The following is an 18,492-nucleotide window of genomic DNA, read 5'->3' on the forward strand; positions in this document are numbered from 1 at the left end:
TAGGTACTGGAGGAGATTACAGAGATAGGGAGGGCTGTAGGGGCTGGCGGAGGTTACAGAGATCGGGTGGTGTGTAGGGGCTGGAGGAGGTTACGGAGATAGGGAGGGTTGTAAGGTCTGGAGGAAGTTACAGAGATAGGGTGGGTTGTAGGGGCTGGAGGAGGTTACAGAAATAGGGAGGGGTGTAGGGGCTGGAGGAGGTTGCAGATATAGGGAGGGCTGTAAGGGCTGGTGGAGGTCACAGAGATAGGGACGGGTGTAGGGGCTGGAGGAGGTTACAGAGATAGGGAGGGGTGTAGGGGCTGGAGGATTTTACAGAGATAGGGAGGGTTGTAGGAGGTTACAGAGATAGGGAGGGTTGTAGGGGTTGGAGGAGGTTGCAGAGATAGGGAGGGTGGTAGGGACTGGGGGAGGTTACAGAGATAGGGAGGGGTGTAGGTACTGGAGGAGATTACAGAGATAGGGAGGGCTGTAGGGGCTGGAGGAGGTTACAGAAATCGGGAGGGGTGTAGGGGCTGGAGGAGGTTACAGAGATAGGGAGCGCTGTAGGGACTGGGGGAGGTTACAGGGATAGGGGGTGTTGTAGGAGTTGCAGTAGGTTACAGAGATAGTAAGGGGTGTAGGAGCTGGAGGAGGTTACAGAGATAGGGAGGGGTGTAGGGGCTGGAGGAGGTTACAGAGATAGGGAGGAGTGTAGGGACTGGAGGCGGTTATAAAGATAGGGAGGGTTGTAGGGGCTGGAGGAGGTTGCAGATATAGGGAGGGTTGTAGGGACTGGGGGAGGTTACAGAGATAGGGACGTGCTTAGGGAATGGAGGAGGTTACAGAGATCGGGAGGGGTGTAGGGGCTGGAGGAGGTTACAGAGATAGGGAGCGCTGTAGGGACTGGGGGAGGTTACAGAGATAGGGGGTGTTGTAGGGGTTGCAGTAGGTTACAGAGATAGGGTCAGTAGTAGGGGCAGGAGGAGTTTACAGAGATAGGGAGCGTTGTAGGGGCTGGAGGAGATTACAGAGATAGGGAGAGTTGTACGGTCTGGAGGAGGTTACAGAGATAGGGTGGGTTGTAGGGGCTGGAGGAGGTTACAGAGATAGGGAGGGGTGTAGGGGCTGGAGGAGGTTGCAGAGATAGGGAGGGCTGTAGGGGCTGGTGGAGGTTACAGAGATAGGGAGGGTTGTAGGGTCTGGAGGAGGTTACAGAGATAGGGTGGGTTGTAGGGGCTGGAGGAGGTTACAGAGATAGGGAGGGTTGTAGGGGTTGGAGGAGGTTACAAAGATAGGGTGGGTTGTAGGGGCTGGAGGAGGTTACAGAGATAGGAAGGGGTGTAGGGGCTGAAGGAGGTTACAGAGATAGGGAGGGGTGTAGGGGCTGGAGGAGGTTACAGAGATAGGGAGGTTGTAGGGGCTGGAGGAGATTGCAGATATAGGGAGGGCTGTAGGGACTGGGGGAGGTTACAGAGATAGGGAGGGGTGTAGGGGCTGGGGGAGGTTACAGAGATAGGGAGGGGTGTAGGTACTGGAGGAGATTACAGAGATAGGGAGGGCTGTAGGGGCTGGAGGAGGTTACCGAGATCGGGAGGGGTGTAGGGGCTGGAGGAGGTTACGGAGATAGGGAGGGTTGTAGGGACTGGGGGTGGTTACAGAGATAAGGAGGGGTGTAGGGGCTGGAGGAGGTTACAGAGATATGGAGGGGTGTCGGGGCTGGAGGAGCTTACAGAGATAGGGAGTGGTGTAGGGGCTGGAGGAGGTTGCAGATATAGGGAGGGCTGTAGGGGCTGGAGGAGTTTACAGAGATATGGAGGGGTGTAGGAGGTTACAGAGATAGGGAGGTTGTAGGGGCTGGAGGAGATTGCAGATATAGGGAGGGGTGTAGGGACTGGGGGAGGTTACAGAGATAGGGAGGGGTGTAGGGGCTGGAGGAGTTTACAGAGATAGGGAGGGGTGTAGGGAATGGAGGAGGTTACAGAGATCGGGAGGGGTGTAGGGGCTGGAGGAGGTTACAGAGATAGGGAGGGGTGTAGGTACTGGAGGAGATTACAGAGATAGGGAGGGCTGTAGGGGCTGGCGGAGGTTACAGAGATCGGGTGGTGTGTAGGGGCTGGAGGAGGTTACGGAGATAGGGAGGGTTGTAAGGTCTGGAGGAAGTTACAGAGATAGGGTGGGTTGTAGGGGCTGGAGGAGGTTACAGAAATAGGGAGGGGTGTAGGGGCTGGAGGAGGTTGCAGATATAGGGAGGGCTGTAAGGGCTGGTGGAGGTCACAGAGATAGGGACGGGTGTAGGGGCTGGAGGAGGTTACAGAGATAGGGAGGGGTGTAGGGGCTGGAGGATTTTACAGAGATAGGGAGGGTTGTAGGAGGTTACAGAGATAGGGAGGGTTGTAGGGGTTGGAGGAGGTTGCAGAGATAGGGAGGGTGGTAGGGACTGGGGGAGGTTACAGAGATAGGGAGGGGTGTAGGTACTGGAGGAGATTACAGAGATAGGGAGGGCTGTAGGGGCTGGAGGAGGTTACAGAAATCGGGAGGGGTGTAGGGGCTGGAGGAGGTTACAGAGATAGGGAGCGCTGTAGGGACTGGGGGAGGTTACAGGGATAGGGGGTGTTGTAGGAGTTGCAGTAGGTTACAGAGATAGTAAGGGGTGTAGGAGCTGGAGGAGGTTACAGAGATAGGGAGGGGTGTAGGGGCTGGAGGAGGTTACAGAGATAGGGAGGAGTGTAGGGACTGGAGGCGGTTATAAAGATAGGGAGGGTTGTAGGGGCTGGAGGAGGTTGCAGATATAGGGAGGGTTGTAGGGACTGGGGGAGGTTACAGAGATAGGGACGTGCTTAGGGAATGGAGGAGGTTACAGAGATCGGGAGGGGTGTAGGGGCTGGAGGAGGTTACAGAGATAGGGAGCGCTGTAGGGACTGGGGGAGGTTACAGAGATAGGGGGTGTTGTAGGGGTTGCAGTAGGTTACAGAGATAGGGTCAGTAGTAGGGGCAGGAGGAGTTTACAGAGATAGGGAGCGTTGTAGGGGCTGGAGGAGATTACAGAGATAGGGAGAGTTGTACGGTCTGGAGGAGGTTACAGAGATAGGGTGGGTTGTAGGGGCTGGAGGAGGTTACAGAGATAGGGAGGGGTGTAGGGGCTGGAGGAGGTTGCAGATATAGGGAGGGCTGTAAGAGGTCACAGAGATAGGGAAGGGTGTAGGGGCTGGAGGAGGTTACAGAGATAGGGAGGGTTGTAGGGGCTGGAGGAGGTTACAGAGATAGGGTGGGTTGTAGGGGCTGGAGGAGGTTACAGAGATAGGGAGGGTTGTCGGGTCTGGAGGAGGTTACAGAGATAGGGAAGGTTGTAGGGGCTGGAGGAGGTTGCAGCTATAGGGAGGGCTGTAGGGACTGGGGGAGGTTACAGAGATAGGGAGGGGTGTAGGGACTGGAGGCGGTTATAGAGATAGGGAGGGTTGTAGGGGCTGGAGGAGGTTGCAGATATAGGGAGGGTTGTAGGGACTGGGGGAGGTTACAGAGATAGGGAGGTGTGTAGGGAATGGAGGAGGTTACAGAGATCGGGAGGGGTGTAGGGGCTGGAGGAGGTTACAGAGATACGGAGCGCTGTAGGGACTGGGGGAGGTTACAGAGATAGGGGGTGTTGTAGGGGTTGCAGTAGGTTACAGAGATAGGGTCAGTAGTAGGGGCAGGTGGAGTTTACAGAGATAGGGAGGGTTGTAGGGGCTGGAGGAGATTACAGAGATAGGGAGGGCTGTAGGGGCTGGTGGAGGTTACAGAGATAGGGAGGGTTGTAGGGTCTGGAGGAGGTTACAGAGATAGGGTGGGTTGTAGGGGCTGGAGGAGGTTACAGAGATAGGGAGGGTTGTAGGGGTTGGAGGAGGTTACAAAGATAGGGTGGGTTGTAGGGGCTGGAGGAGGTTACAGAGATAGGAAGGGGTGTAGGGGCTGAAGGAGGTTACAGAGATAGGGAGGGGTGTAGGGGCTGGAGGAGGTTACAGAGATAGGGAGGTTGTAGGGGCTGGAGGAGATTGCAGATATAGGGAGGGCTGTAGGGACTGGGGGAGGTTACAGAGATAGGGAGGGGTGTAGGGGCTGGGGGAGGTTACAGAGATAGGGAGGGGTGTAGGTACTGGAGGAGATTACAGAGATAGGGAGGGCTGTAGGGGCTGGAGGAGGTTACCGAGATCGGGAGGGGTGTAGGGGCTGGAGGAGGTTACGGAGATAGGGAGGGTTGTAGGGACTGGGGGTGGTTACAGAGATAAGGAGGGGTGTAGGGGCTGGAGGAGGTTACAGAGATATGGAGGGGTGTCGGGGCTGGAGGAGCTTACAGAGATAGGGAGTGGTGTAGGGGCTGGAGGAGGTTGCAGATATAGGGAGGGCTGTAGGGGCTGGAGGAGTTTACAGAGATATGGAGGGGTGTAGGAGGTTACAGAGATAGGGAGGTTGTAGGGGCTGGAGGAGATTGCAGATATAGGGAGGGGTGTAGGGACTGGGGGAGGTTACAGAGATAGGGAGGGGTGTAGGGGCTGGAGGAGTTTACAGAGATAGGGAGGGGTGTAGGGAATGGAGGAGGTTACAGAGATCGGGAGGGGTGTAGGGGCTGGAGGAGGTTACAGAGATAGGGAGGGGTGTAGGTACTGGAGGAGATTACAGAGATAGGGAGGGCTGTAGGGGCTGGCGGAGGTTACAGAGATCGGGTGGTGTGTAGGGGCTGGAGGAGGTTACGGAGATAGGGAGGGTTGTAAGGTCTGGAGGAAGTTACAGAGATAGGGTGGGTTGTAGGGGCTGGAGGAGGTTACAGAAATAGGGAGGGGTGTAGGGGCTGGAGGAGGTTGCAGATATAGGGAGGGCTGTAAGGGCTGGTGGAGGTCACAGAGATAGGGACGGGTGTAGGGGCTGGAGGAGGTTACAGAGATAGGGAGGGTTGTAGGGGCTGGAGGAGGTTACAGAGATAGGGTGGGCTGTAGGGGCTGGAGGAGGTTACAGAGATAGGGAGGGTTGTAGGGTCTGGAGGAGGTTACAGAGATAGGGAAGGTTGTAGGGGCTGGAGGAGGTTGCAGATATAGGGAGGGCTGTAGGGGCTGGAGGTGTTTACAGAGATATGGAGGGGTGTAGGGGCTGGAGGAGGTTACAGAGATAGGGAGGTTGTAGGGGCTGGAGGAGATTGCAGATATAGGGAGGGCTGTAGGGACTGGAGGAGGTTACAGAGATCGGGAGGGGTGTAGGGGCTGGAGGAGGTTACAGAGATAGGGAGGGGTGTAGGTACTGGAGGAGATTACAGAGATAGGGAGGGCTGTAGGAGGTTACAGAGATCGGGTGGGCTGTAGGGGCTGGAGGAGGTTACAGAGATAGGGAGGGTTGTAAGGTCTGGAGGAAGTTACAGAGATAGGGTGGGTTGTAGGGGCTGGAGGAGGTTACAGAAATAGGGAGGGGTGTAGGGGCTGGAGGAGGTTGCAGATATAGGGAGGGCTGTAAGAGGTCACAGAGATAGGGAGGGGTGTAGGGGCTGGAGGAGGTTACAGAGATAGGGAGGGTTGTAGGGGCTGGAGGAGGTTACAGAGATAGGGTGGGTTGTAGGGGCTGGAGGAGGTTACAGAGATAGGGAGGGTTGTCGGGTCTGGAGGAGGTTACAGAGATAGGGAAGGTTGTAGGGGCTGGAGAAGGTTGCAGCTATAGGGAGGGCTGTAGGGACTGGGGGAGGTTACAGAGATAGGGAGGGGTGTAGGGGCTGGAGGAGGTTACAGAGATAGGGAGGGGTGTAGGTACTGGAGGAGATTAGAGAGATAATGAGGGCTGTAGGGGCTGGAGGAGGTTACAGAGATAGGGAGGGTTGTAGGGTCTGGAGGAGGTTACAGAGATAGGGTGGGTTGTTGGGGCTGGAGGAGGTAACAGAGATAGGGTGGGTTGTAGGGGCTGGAGGAGGTTACAGAGATAGGTTGGGTTGTCGGGGCTGGAGAAGGTTACAGAGATAGGGAGAGTTGTAAGGGCTGGAAGAGGTTGCATAGATAGGGAGGGGCTGGAGGAGGTTACAGAGATACGGAGAGGCGTAGGGACTGGAGGAGGTTGCAGAGATAGGGAGGGTTGTATGAGCTGGAGGAGGTTCCAGGGATAGGGATGGCTGTAGGGACTGGAGGAGGTTACAGAGATAGGGTGGGTTGTAGGGGCTGTAGGAGGTTACAGAGATAGGGAGGGTTGTAGGGATTGGAGGAGGTTGCAGAGATAGGGAGGGTGGTAGGGACTGGGGGCGGTTACAGAGATAGGGAGGGGTGTAGGGACTGGAGGAGATTACAGAGATAGGGAGGGTTGTAGGGGCTGGAGGAGGTTACAGAGATCGGGTGGGGTGTAGGGGCTGGAGGAGGTTACGGAGATAGGGAGGGTTGTAAGGTCTGGAGGAAGTTACAGAGATAGGGTGGGTTGTAGGGGCTGGAGGAGGTTACAGAAATAGGGAGGGGTGTAGGGGCTGGAGGAGGTTGCAGATATAGGGAGGGCTGTAGGGGCTGGAGGAGGTTGCAGATATAGGGAGGGCTGTAAGAGGTCACAGAGAAAGGGAGGGGTGTAGGGGCTGGAGGAGGTTACAGAGATAGGGAGGGTTGTAGGGGCTGGAGGAGGTTACAGAGATAGGGTGGGTTGTAGGGGCTGGAGGAGGTTACAGAGATAGGGAGGGTTGTCGGGTCTGGAGGAGGTTACAGAGATAGGGAAGGTTGTAGGGGCTGGAGGAGGTTGCAGCTATAGGGAGGGCTGTAGGGACTGGGGGAGGTTACAGAGATAGGGAGGGGTGTAGGGGCTGGAGGAGGTTACAGAGATAGGGAGGGGTGTAGGGAATGGAGGAGGTTACAGAGATCGGGAGGGGTGTAGGGGCTGGAGGACATTACAGAGATAGGGAGGGGTGTAGGTACTGGAGGAGATTAGAGAGATAATGAGGGCTGTAGGGGCTGGAGGAGGTTACAGAGATAGGGAGGGTTGTAGGGTCTGGAGGAGGTTACAGAGATAGGGTGGGTTGTTGGGGCTGGAGGAGGTAACAGAGATAGGGTGGGTTGTAGGGGCTGGAGGAGGTTACAGAGATAGGTTGGGTTGTCGGGGCTGGAGAAGGTTACAGAGATAGGGAGAGTTGTAAGGGCTGGAAGAGGTTGCATAGATAGGGAGGGGCTGGAGGAGGTTACAGAGATAGGGAGAGGCGTAGGGACAGGAGGAGGTTGCAGAGATAGGGAGGGTTGTATGAGCTGGAGGAGGTTCCAGGGATAGGGATGGCTGTAGGGACTGGAGGAGGTTACAGAGATAGGGTGGGTTGTAGGGGCTGTAGGAGGTTACAGAGATAGGGAGGGTTGTAGGGATTGGAGGAGGTTGCAGAGATAGGGAGGGTGGTAGGGACTGGGGGCGGTTACAGAGATAGGGAGGGGTGTAGGGACTGGAGGAGATTACAGAGATAGGGAGGGTTGTAGGGGCTGGAGGAAGTAACAGAGATACGGAGCTTTGTAGGAACTGGAGGAGGTTACAGAGAGAGGGAGCGCTGTAGGGACTGGAGGAGGTTACAGGGATACGGAAGGTTGCCGGGACAGGAGGCGGTTATAGAGATAGGGAGGGTTGTAGGGGCTGGAGGAGGTTGCAGCTATAGGGAGGGTTGTAGGGACTGGGGGAGGTTACTAAGATAGGGAGGTGTGTAGGGAATGGAGAAGGTTACAGAGATCGGGAGAGTTGTAAGGGCTGGAAGAGGTTGCATAGATAGGGAGGGGCTGGAGGAGGTTACAGAGATAGGGAGAGGTGTAGGGACTGGAGGAGGTTAGCAGAGATAGGGAGGGTTGTATGAGCTGGAGGAGTTTACAGGGATAGGGATGGTTGTAGGAACTGGAGGAGGTTACAGAGATAGGGAGGGGTGTAGGGGCTGGAGGATTTTACAGAGATAGGGAGGGTTGTAGGAGGTTACAGAGATAGGGAGGGTTGTAGGGGTTGGAGGAGGTTGCAGAGATAGGGAGGGTGGTAGGGACTGGGGGAGGTTACAGAGATAGGGAGGGGTGTAGGGACTGGAGGAGATTACAGAGATAGGGAGGGTTGTAGGGGCTGGAGAAGGTTACAGAGATAGGGAGAGTTGTAAGGGCTGGAAGAGGTTGCATAGATAGGGAGGGACTGGAGGAGGTTGCAGAGATAGGGAGGGTTGTATGAGCTGGAGGAGGTTACAGGGATAGGGATGGTTGTAGGGACTGGAGGAGGTTACAGAGATAGGGTGGGTTGTAGGGGCTGTAGGAGGTTACAGAGATAGGGAGGGTTGTAGGGGTTGGAGGAGGTTGCAGAGATAGGGAGGGTGGTAGGGACTGGGGGCAGTTACAGAGATAGGGAGGGGTGTAGGGACTAGAGGAGATTACAGAGATAGGGAGGGTTGTAGGGCCTGGAGGAGGTTACAGAGATAGGGAGGGTTGTAGGGCCTGGAGGAGGTTACAGAGATAGGGAGGGTTGTAGGGTCTGGAGGAGTTTACAGAGATAGGGAGGGTTGTAGGGGTTGGAGGAGGTTACAAAGATAGGGTGGGTTGTAGGGGCTGGAGGAGATTACAGAGATAGGAAGGGGTGTAGGGGCTGCAGGAGGTTACAGAGATAGGGAGGGTTGTAGGGCCTGGAGGAGGTTACAGAGATAGGGAGGGTTGTAGGGTCTGGAGGAGGTTACAGAGATAGGGAGGGTTGTAGGGGTTGGAGGAGGTTACAGAGGTAGGGAGGGTTGTAGGGACTGGAGGAGGTTACAGAGATAGGATTCGAAGATGAGCATTAGACCACGGGAAGTATTCATGTTAGGGCAGAGGACGTATTGATTTGTAAACTGATCGTCTCTTCAGACTCTGCACACACAATGTGGGCTGCTGCACATTTGGTGAATTCCAGTCTGGCTGCACTGAGCCTGCGCTCCCGCCAGAGCAAACTCTTCAAATCAACACAGCGTTAACTCTCCCCTCTCAGACAATCGTCCCAAAACGGTCACCCCCATCCCCCACAGTCAGCTCCCTCCCCATGTCACCCGGGCTGGCCCCTCCCACTCTCAGGGTGTCGATCTTCCCGCAATCTGATTTAGCCCCTCCCTCCCGGTGGTTCTGACTCCAAGACACCCCTTTTTAAGGAGGCCATGGTCCTTTGAAAGAGGGTTCTGGCACTTAAAGGGGGGTGCAGTCCTTTTAAGAGGCGCTCAGGCCCCTTAACAGAGCATGGTCCCTTTAATATGAGGGGGGTGCGGTCCTTCAAGGGTACGCAGTCGATTTAAATGGGTAGGGGTCCCTTTAAGAGTGCAGTCCCTCGGGTGGGAGCTTTCCCTCTGGGAGAGCGCGATCTCTGGAAGAGCCCGCACACTGATTGTTCAACGGGGAGGGGAACAGAGTCCATTCACAGGGGCAGGGGTATACAGACCCTTCAGCTGGGGGAGGAGGACTTTGCTTGATTGGGGAGTAGGCAAACACTTCAAGGTGGGGGAGAAACTCTGTCCGTGGACAAGGGGGGGGGGGGGGTCCCTTCAAGCAGGGGCCACAGACCCTTTTGGGGGCGCAGGACGCAGACCCTTTGGGGCGGGGGGGGGACGCAGACCCATCATGGGGGGACATAAGTCCTTCGGGGGGGATACACAGACCCTTCGGGGGGGACATAGGTCCTTTGGGCGGGGGGGGGGGGGGGGAAGCAGACCCTTTGGGGGGGGGGACGCAGACCCTTCGGTGGGGTGGGGGGGGACATAGGTCCTTTGAGGGGTGGGGAGCAGACCCTTCGGGGTGGGGTGGGGACATAAGTCCTTCGGGGTGGGGGGTGGGGACACAGACCCTTCGGGAGGGGCGGTGGGGACACAGACCCTTCGGGAGGGGGGTGGGGACACAGATCCTTTGGGGGGGGGTGGGGACACAGACCCTTCGGGGGGGAACGTGGACCCTTTGTGGGGGGAATGCAACCCCTTCCAGGAGGCAGCATGGTCCCTTCAAGAGGGTGCACTGTCCTTTTAAAATGATGCACTAACCCTTTAGGAGAGCGCCATCCCTTTAAGAGGGCTGCAGCCCTTTAAGGGGATGCAATTCCTTTAAGGGGGTGCACAATCACTTTAAAGAGGTCACAATCCCTTAAGGGGGCATGGTCGCTTTAAGGAGAGCACTCTCCCTCTAAAAGAGAGCTGTTCCTATAAGGACAGCATGGTCCCTTTAAGAGAGCACAGTCTCTTCAAGATGGGTGCAGTTGCTTTAAGGAGAGCGTGGACCCTTTAGAGACAGCACAGTCCCTTTAAGATGGGCACAGTCGCTTTAAGGAGAGCGTGGACCCTTTAAAGAGAGCACTGTCCCTTTAAGATGGGCGCAGTCACTTTAAGGAGAGCGTGGTCCCTTTAAGGGAGCACTGTCCTTTTAAGAGAGTGCAGTCCATTTAGGAGAGCACTGTCCCTTTAAGACAGCGCTGTCCATTTAGGAGATCTCTGTCCCTTTGAGAGAGTGCGGTCCCTTTAAGTGGCATGGTCCCTGTAAGAGAGTGCTGTCCATTTAGGAGAGTGCAGTCCCTTTGAGAGAGCGCTGCCCATTTAAGAGAGCACGGTCCCTTTAAGAGAGTGCAGTCCACTTAGGAAAGCACTGTCCCTTTGAGTGAGTGCGGTCCATTTAAATGAGCGTGGTCCCTTTAGGAATGAGGTCCCTTTAAGATAGCATGGTCCCTATAAAAGAGTGCGGCCCCTTTAAGAGAGCGCGGCCCCTTTAAGAGAGCGCGGCCCCTTTAAGAGAGCGCGGCCCCTTTAAGAGAGCGCGGCCCCTTTAAATCCGCCGCCATTTTCCTTCACCTCGGCGATTTTCTGTTTGAGCTGCTGCAGCTGCTCCCGCTGCTTCTCCCGTTTCTTCATCAGCTGCATGGCCCGGCCCGCCTCACTGGCCGCTCCTTTATACTGCGCCATCGCCTCTCCTCTCACCAACAACAACAACACCGAATTTAGGAAAAGAAAAAGCAAACAACACTCGGCGGCCGGAGAAACCGTCAAACTGAAGCGTCGACCACTCCGCGCAGCCGCACTGGGGCCCGCGGGCCTATCTCCTCGTCGATACCCCGCCCCACCTCTAGTTTTGTACGGCAGTGCGCAGGCGCACGGGGGTGCGGGCTTGGTGTACGGAAAAGTTCCCCCCCTCCCCTTTACGGCAGTGCGCAGGCGCATTGACGGAGCGAACGTCCCAGGCCGCCTGTACGGCATTGCGCAGGGGCATTGGCGGAGCGAACGTTCCGGGCCGCTTGTACGGCTTTGCGCAGGGGCATTGGCGGAGTGAGGTGGGGGGAGGGGTCCGCTATGCGCAAGCGCCTGGGAGGCATCTGTACAGAAAGCGACGCCCAGACTGCTGGCGCATGCGTAGTGGCACCACCACTAGGGGGCGGAGGTGGCGCAGTGATATTGTCTCTGGACTGGTATTCCAGGGTAACGCCCTGGGGATGTGGGTTCGAATCCCACCACAGTCGAACTTGAATTCAATAAAAAAAATCTGGAATTAAATGACCACGATTGTCGTAAAAACACATCTGGTTCCTTCCCTCCCTTTAGGGAAGGAAATCTTTCACGTGACTCCAAGACCGGGTAAGCCGTGGTTGGCCTTATAACAAACCGCAACACGCAATAAATGAACGGACCCGACAATTGCAGAGGCGTCCACCTCCTTACTAACATCTGGAGACTAAATTGGGAGAGCTTTCGTAATCATCCTCATGGAATCATAGCTTACAGGACACCACCATCCCTGGGTACGTCCCATCCCACCTGCAGTGGTATACACACTCGGGAGGGAGTTGCCCTGAGAGTCCTCAACATCGACTCCGGACCCCATGAAGTCTCATGGCATCAGGTCAAACATGGGCAAGGAAACCTCCTGCTGATCACCCTGTAGCGCCCTCCCTCAGCTGGTGAATCAGTGCTTCCTCCATGTTGAACACCACTTGGAGGAAGCACTGAGGGTGGTAAGGGTGCAGAATGTACTCTGGGTGGGGACTTCAATGCCCATCACCAAGAGTGGCTCGGTAGCATCGCTACTGACCGAGCTGGCCGAGTCCTAAAGGACATAGCTGCTGGACTGAGTCTGCAGCAGGTGGTGAGGGAACCAACAAGAGGGAAAAACATACTTGACCTCATCCTCACCAACCTGCCTGCTGCAGATGCATCTGTCCATGACAGTATCGGTAGGAGTGACCACCGCACAGTCATTGTGAAGACGAAGTCCCACCTTCACATTGAGAATACCCTCCATCGTGTTGTGTGGCACCACCACTGTGCTAAATGGGATAGATTTCAAACTGATCTAGCAACTCAAGACTGGGCATCCATGAGGTGCTGTGGGACAGCAGCAGCAGCAGAATTGTACTCGAACACAATCTGTAACCTCATGTCCCGGCATATCCCCCACTCTACCATTACCATCAAGCCAGGAGGTCAACCCTGGTTCAATGAAGAGTGCAGGAGAGCATGTCAGGAGCAGCACCAGGCATACCTAAAAATGAGGTGTCAACCTGGGTGAAGCTATAACACAGGACTACTCGTGTGCCAAACAGCATAAGCAGCAGGTGATAGACAGAGCTAAGTGATCCCCCAACCAACGGATCAGATCTAAGCTCTGCAGTCCTGCCACATCCAGTCGTGAATGGTGGTGGACAATTAAACAGCTCACTGGAGGAGGAGGCTCCACAAATATCCCCATCCTCAATGATGGAGGAGCCCAGCACATCAGTGCACAAGATAAGGCTGAAACATTTACTACAATCTTCAGCCAGAAGTGCTGAGTGGATGATCCATCTCGGCCTCCTCCAGAGGTCCCCAACATCACAGATGCCAGTCTTCAGCCAATTCGATTCACTCCACATGATATCAAGAAATGGCTGAAGGCACTGGATACTGCAAAGGCTATGGGCCCTGACAATATTCCAGCAATAGTACTGCAGACTTGTGCTCCAGAACCTGCCGTGCCCCTAGCCAAGCTGCTCCAGTACAGCTACAACACTGGCATCTACCCGGCTATGTGGAAAATTGTCCAGGTATGTCCTGTACACATAAAGCAGGACAAATCCAACCCGGCCAATTACCGCCCCATCAGTCTACCCTCCATCATCAGTAAAGTTATGGAAGGGGTCATCCACAGTGCTATCAAGCAGCACTTGCTTAGCAATAACCTGACGCTCAGTTTGGGTTCCGCCAGGGTCACTCAGCTCCTGACCTCATTACAGCCTTGGTTCAAACATGGACAAAAGAGCTGAACTCCAGAGGTGAGGTGAGAGTGACTGCTCTTGACATCATGGCAGCATTTGACCGAGTGTGGCATCAAGGAGCCCTGGCAAAACTGGAGTCAATGGGAATCAGGGGGAAAAATCTCCGCTGGTTGGAGTCATACCGAGCACAAAGAAAGATGGTTGTGGTTGTTGGAGGTCAGTCATCTCAGCTCCAGGACATCACTGCAGGAGTTCCTCAGGGTAGAGTCCTAGACCCAACCATCTTCAGCTGCTTCATCGATGACCTTCCTTTCATCGGAAGGTCAGAAGTGGGGGTGTTCGCTGATGATTGCACAATGTTCAGCACCATTCGCAACTCCTCAGATACTGAAACATAGAAACTAGGAGCAGGAGGAGGCCATTCGGCCCTTCGAGCCTGCTCCCCCATTCATCATGATCATGGCTGATCATCCAACTCAATAACCCGCTCCCGCTTTCTCCCCATGCCCTTTGATCCCTTTCTCCCCGAGCTATATCTAACTCCTTCTTGTAAACATACAATGTTTTGGCCTCAACTACTTTCTGTGGTAGTGAATTTCACAGGCTCATCACTCTCTGGGTGAAGAAAGTTCTCCTCATCTCAGTCCTAAATGGTCTACCCCCTATCCTCAGACTGTGACCCCTGGTTCTGAACTCCCCCCACCATCGGGAACATCCTTCCTGCATCTACCCTGTCTAGTCTTGTTAGAATTTTATACGTCTATGAGAATCCCCCCTCATTCTTCTGAACTCCAGCGAATATAATCCTAACCGACTCAATCTCTCCTCATATGTCAGTCCCACCATCCCAGGAATCAGTCTGGTAAACCTCCTGCTGCACTCCCTCTACAGCAAGTACATCCTTCCTCAGATAAGGAGACCAAAACTGCACACAATATTCCAGGTGTGGTCTCACCAAGGCCCTGTACAGTTGCAGCAAGACATCCCTGCTCCTGTGCTCGAATCCTCTGGTTATGAAGGCCAACATACCATTTGCCTTCTTTACCGCAGTCCATGTCCAAATGCAGCAAGACCTGGACAATATCCAGGCTCAGGGCTGACAAGTGGCAAGTAACAGTCACCCCACACAAGTGCCAGGCAATGACCATCTCCAACAAGATAGAATCTAACCATCGCCCCTTGATGTTCAATGGCATTAACATCACTGAATCCCCCACTATCAACATCCTGGGGGTTACCATTGACTAGAAACTGAACTGGACCCAGCCATATAAACACTGTGGCTACAAGAGCAGGTCAGAGGCTGGGAATCCTGCGGCGAGTAACTCACCTCCTGACTCCCCAAAGCCTGTCCACCATCTACGAGGCACAAGTCAGGAGTGTGATGGGATACTCCCCACTTGCCTGGATGAGTGCAGCTCCCACAACACTCAAGAAGCTCGACACCGTCCAGGACAAAGCAGCCCCGCTTGATGGGCACCCCATCCACAAACATTCACTCCCTCCACCACCGACGCACAGGGGCAGCAGTGTGTGTACCATCTACAAGATGCACTGCAGCAACTCGCCAAGGCTCCTTCGACAGCGCCGCCCAAACCCGCCACCTAGAAGGACAAGGGCAGCAGACCATAAGACACAGGAGCAGAAATTAGGCCATTCGGCCCATTGAGTCTGCTACGCCATTCAATCATGGCTGATAAGTTTCTCAACCCCATTCTCCCGCCTTCTCCCCGTAACCTTTGACCCCCTTACCAATCAAGAACCTATCTATCTCGGTCTTAAATACACTCAATGACCCGACCTCCACAGCCTTCTGTGGGAATGAATTCCATAGATTCAGCACTCTCTGGCTAAAGAAGTTTCTCCTCATCTCTGTTCTAAAAGGTCTTCCCTTTACTCTGAGGCTGTGCCCTCGGGTCATAGTCTCTCCTACTAATGGAAACATCTTCCCCACATCCACTCTATCCAGGCCTTTCAGCATTCTGTAAGTTTCGACGCATGGGGAACACCCACCACCTGCAAGTTCCCCCTCCGAGTCCCACTCACCATCCCGACTTGGAAACATATCGGCCGTTCCTTCACTGTCACTGGGTCAAAATCCTGGAACTCCCTCCCTAACAGCGCGGTGGGTGTACCTACACCACATGGATTGCAGCGATTCAAGAAGGCAGCTCACCCACCACCTTCTCAAGGGGCAATTAGTATCGGGCGACGAATACAACGGACAGATGCACCCGGGGGAACAGAACAGATTACGCTGCGGAGATAAGAGCGCGAGAGAGAGAATAAAAGAGGCAAGCAAGATATATCAGGCAGAGTGTTTGATCTCTTTATTTCAGTCCACTGGCCGTATCAGGTTAACAGCTGCCCTGGCAGGGGCAAAGGAGGGCACGCTCGTCATTTCTTTTAAAACTCAAATTAACTCTCGCGCAACCCGCCCTCTAACGTGTGTCACCCAGGGAGGAGGGAAGGGGAGGGAAGGGAGTAGAGGAGGCGGGGGTTGGAGGAGGTGGGAAAGAGCGCATCCCAGCAGCAGCCGCTCAAGGGTAACCGTTCTAGTAAGGCGGCTTGTTTATAATTATCGGAGGAGAGAGTTAAGACAGGAAAGGGGTGAGGGGAGGGACGAAGACGAGGTTGGGGGGGGGGCGGGGGGGGCGGAGGTGGAAAAGGGAGGGGAGGGGTGTGCGCGAGCAGGGTGGAGTCCGGTCACCCACGCTCGGCCACGCTACTGCTCGTCCTCTCCAAAGACGTCGTTCTTCTTGCGCTTCATGTTCTCGAAATCAAAGTCGGTCCCTGTCATGCGCTTGTAGATGTCCTTGATGTCGTTACACGTGGTCTCGAAGTGAGTGGTGGCATCATATGAGCGAGAGACGAAGACCTGCCCCGCACACAGAGAGAGAGAGAAAGAGAGAGGGGAGGGGGAGGAGGAGGAGGAGGAGGAGGGGAGGAAGAACGACAGTCAGTCAAGAGATTTCTCATTCGCGAAATGTCACGCCCCCGCGGGTTGAAGTCCATTCAGCCTCCCCCCCCCCCGCCTCCCCCCGAGCCTGTTACACAGGAACAGGAGGCGGCCATTCAGCCCCTCTCGAGCCTGTTGCACAGGAACAGGAGGAGGCCATTCAGCCCCTCTCGAGCCTGTTGCACAGGAACAGGAGGAGGCCATTCAGCCCCTCTCGAGCCTATTACACAGGAACAGGAGGAGGCCCAACTCAGCCCCTCTCGAGCCTGTTACACAGGAACAGGAGGAGGTCCCATTCACCCCCCCCCTCGAGCCTGTTACACAGGAACAGGAGGAGGCCCCATTCAGCCCCTCTCGAGCCTGTTACACAGGAACAGGAGGAGGCCCCATTCAGCCCCTCTCGAGCCTGTTACACAGGAACAGGAGGAGGCCCCATTCAGCCCCTCTCGAGCCTGTTACACAGGAACAGGAGGAGGCCATTCAGCCCCCCTCTCGAGCCTGTTACACAGGAACAGGAGGAGGTCCCATTCACCCCCCCCTCTCGAGCCTGTTGCACAGGAACAGGAGGAGCCCATTCAGCCCCTCTCGAGCCTGTTACACAGAAACAGGAGGAGGCCCCATTCAGCCCCTCTCGAGTCTGTTACACAGGAACAGGAGGAGGTCCCATTCACCCCCACCTCTCGAGCCTGTTGCACAGGAACAGGAGGAGGTCCCATTCACCCCCCCCTCTCGAGCCTGTTACACAGGAACAGGAGGAGGCCATTCAGCCCCTCAAGCCTGCTCCCCCATTCAATCAGATCATGGCTGACCTGATTATAACCTCAACCCCACATTCCCTCCAACCCCCGATAACCTTTTACCCCCCCCCCCCCCAGTTAATCAAGAATCTCTCTACCTCGGCCTTAAAAATATTCAGAGACTCTGCTCCCACCACATTTGGAGGGAGAGAGTTCCAGAGTCTCTCGACCCTCTGAGAGAAATAATTTCTCCTCATCTCTGTCTTCAATGAGTGACCCCTTATTTTTAAACAGCGACCCCTTTGTTCTAGCTGCTCTCACAAGAGGGAACATCCTCTGCACATCCACCCTGTCCAAGACCCCTCAGGATCTTCTCGCCTCCTACTCTTCTAAACTCCAGCAGATACAAGCCTAACCTGTCCAACCTTCCCTCATAAGACAACCCACCCATTCCTGGTATTAGTCTGGTCAACCTTCTCTGAACGGCTTCCAATGCATTGACATCCTTCCTTAAATAAGGAGACCAACACTGTACACAATACTCCAGATGTGGTCTCACCAGTGCCCTGTACAAAGAGGCATAACCTTCCTACTTGTGTTCAACTCCCCTCCCAATAAACGATAACATTCTATTAGCTTTCCAAACGGCTTGCTGTACCTCCATACGAGCCTTTTGTGATTCATGCACTAGGACGCCCAGATGCCTCTGCACCTCCGAGCTCTGCAATCTCTCACCATTCAGGCAATAAGCTTCTCTTTTATTCTTCCTGCCAGAATGGACAGTTTCACATGTGCCCACATTATAGCTGTTGGTCTCCTGTCCTTATCTGGCTGGCTGGGGGTCAGGGGGTGGGGGGGGGTGGGGGGGGGGTCCAAAGATTACATCCTAACTCTCCTGTGAAGTGCCCGGAGACATTTTGTTCGGTCGAAAGTTGCTACAGAAATGCAAGCTATTGTTGTTTAAGATCAGCCTCCAGCCCAGATGTGGACCGTTGGCACCGCCCTGTGGTCATCCGGAGTACTGCAGCGGCATTCGGGACTGGACCTCAAGGGGGGTGGGGAGGTCCCGTCTCTTAAAGGGGCTTTGGGACTGAAACCCTTGACTCGCACTGAAGGAGGCCATTCGGCCCATCGCGTCTAGGCCGGCTCGCCGTAAGGCGATCCAGTCGGCCCCCTCTAAATCGCCTGTTTTAAAGCTATTCTCCCTGGCTGAGCTGCGGGGTGGGGGGGGGGGGGTGGGTGGGTACTGTCAGCCCCCCCACCCCCCACCCCGTGAAACTCCGACTGCCCTCAAAACAAAACCCACGTTCGCAAAAATAAAATGAAATGAAGCTCGTGCGAGGGGCTTTGGGATGTCCTGAGGCTCTGAGGGGGGGGGGGGCGGGCCCTGGGGAGATGTGTGGGGGTGGGGGGGTGGGGTGTCTCTCCCTCCAGCCCGATGCCCGAGGGGGCTTCCAGCTGGCGGACGGACAGAAGGATGATGGGCCGAATTCCGCCGGACGCTCTCACCTGACTCTCCGTCCCATCTTCAATCGGCTCGTACAGGTCACTGATAGCAACAAACCTGGGGGGAAGGGGGCAGGAGGGGGGCAGAGGGGGGAAGGGGGCAGGAGGGGGGCAGAGGGGGGAAGGGGGCAGGAGGGGGGCAGA

General features: G+C 55.4%; 1 protein-coding gene and 1 long non-coding RNA gene across 2 annotated transcripts in view; both read right to left on the reverse strand.

Moving 5' to 3' along the window:
- fam50a (family with sequence similarity 50 member A) overlaps positions 1 to 11,027 on the reverse strand; it is a 99,853-nt gene extending 88,826 nt beyond the window's left edge. Inside the window, exon 1 of the mRNA XM_041181388.1 lies at positions 10,754 to 11,027. Coding sequence (XP_041037322.1) covers positions 10,754 to 10,864 — 111 coding nt within the window. The 5' untranslated portion in view covers positions 10,865 to 11,027. The remainder of the gene's footprint in view (positions 1 to 10,753) is intronic.
- Positions 11,028 to 15,454: 4,427 nt separating this feature from the next.
- LOC121274191 lies at positions 15,455 to 18,420 on the reverse strand. The gene is made up of 2 exons (XR_005942234.1): positions 18,352 to 18,420; positions 15,455 to 16,024 (listed from the first exon to the last, which is right to left on the reverse strand). It is a non-coding gene; the product is annotated as an uncharacterized LOC121274191 (long non-coding RNA).
- Between the last annotated feature and the right edge of the window lie 72 nt (positions 18,421 to 18,492).

This window comes from Carcharodon carcharias (assembly GCF_017639515.1).
Source record: "Carcharodon carcharias isolate sCarCar2 chromosome 35 unlocalized genomic scaffold, sCarCar2.pri SUPER_35_unloc_13, whole genome shotgun sequence".
NCBI classification, from domain to species: Eukaryota; Metazoa; Chordata; class Chondrichthyes; order Lamniformes; family Lamnidae; genus Carcharodon; species Carcharodon carcharias.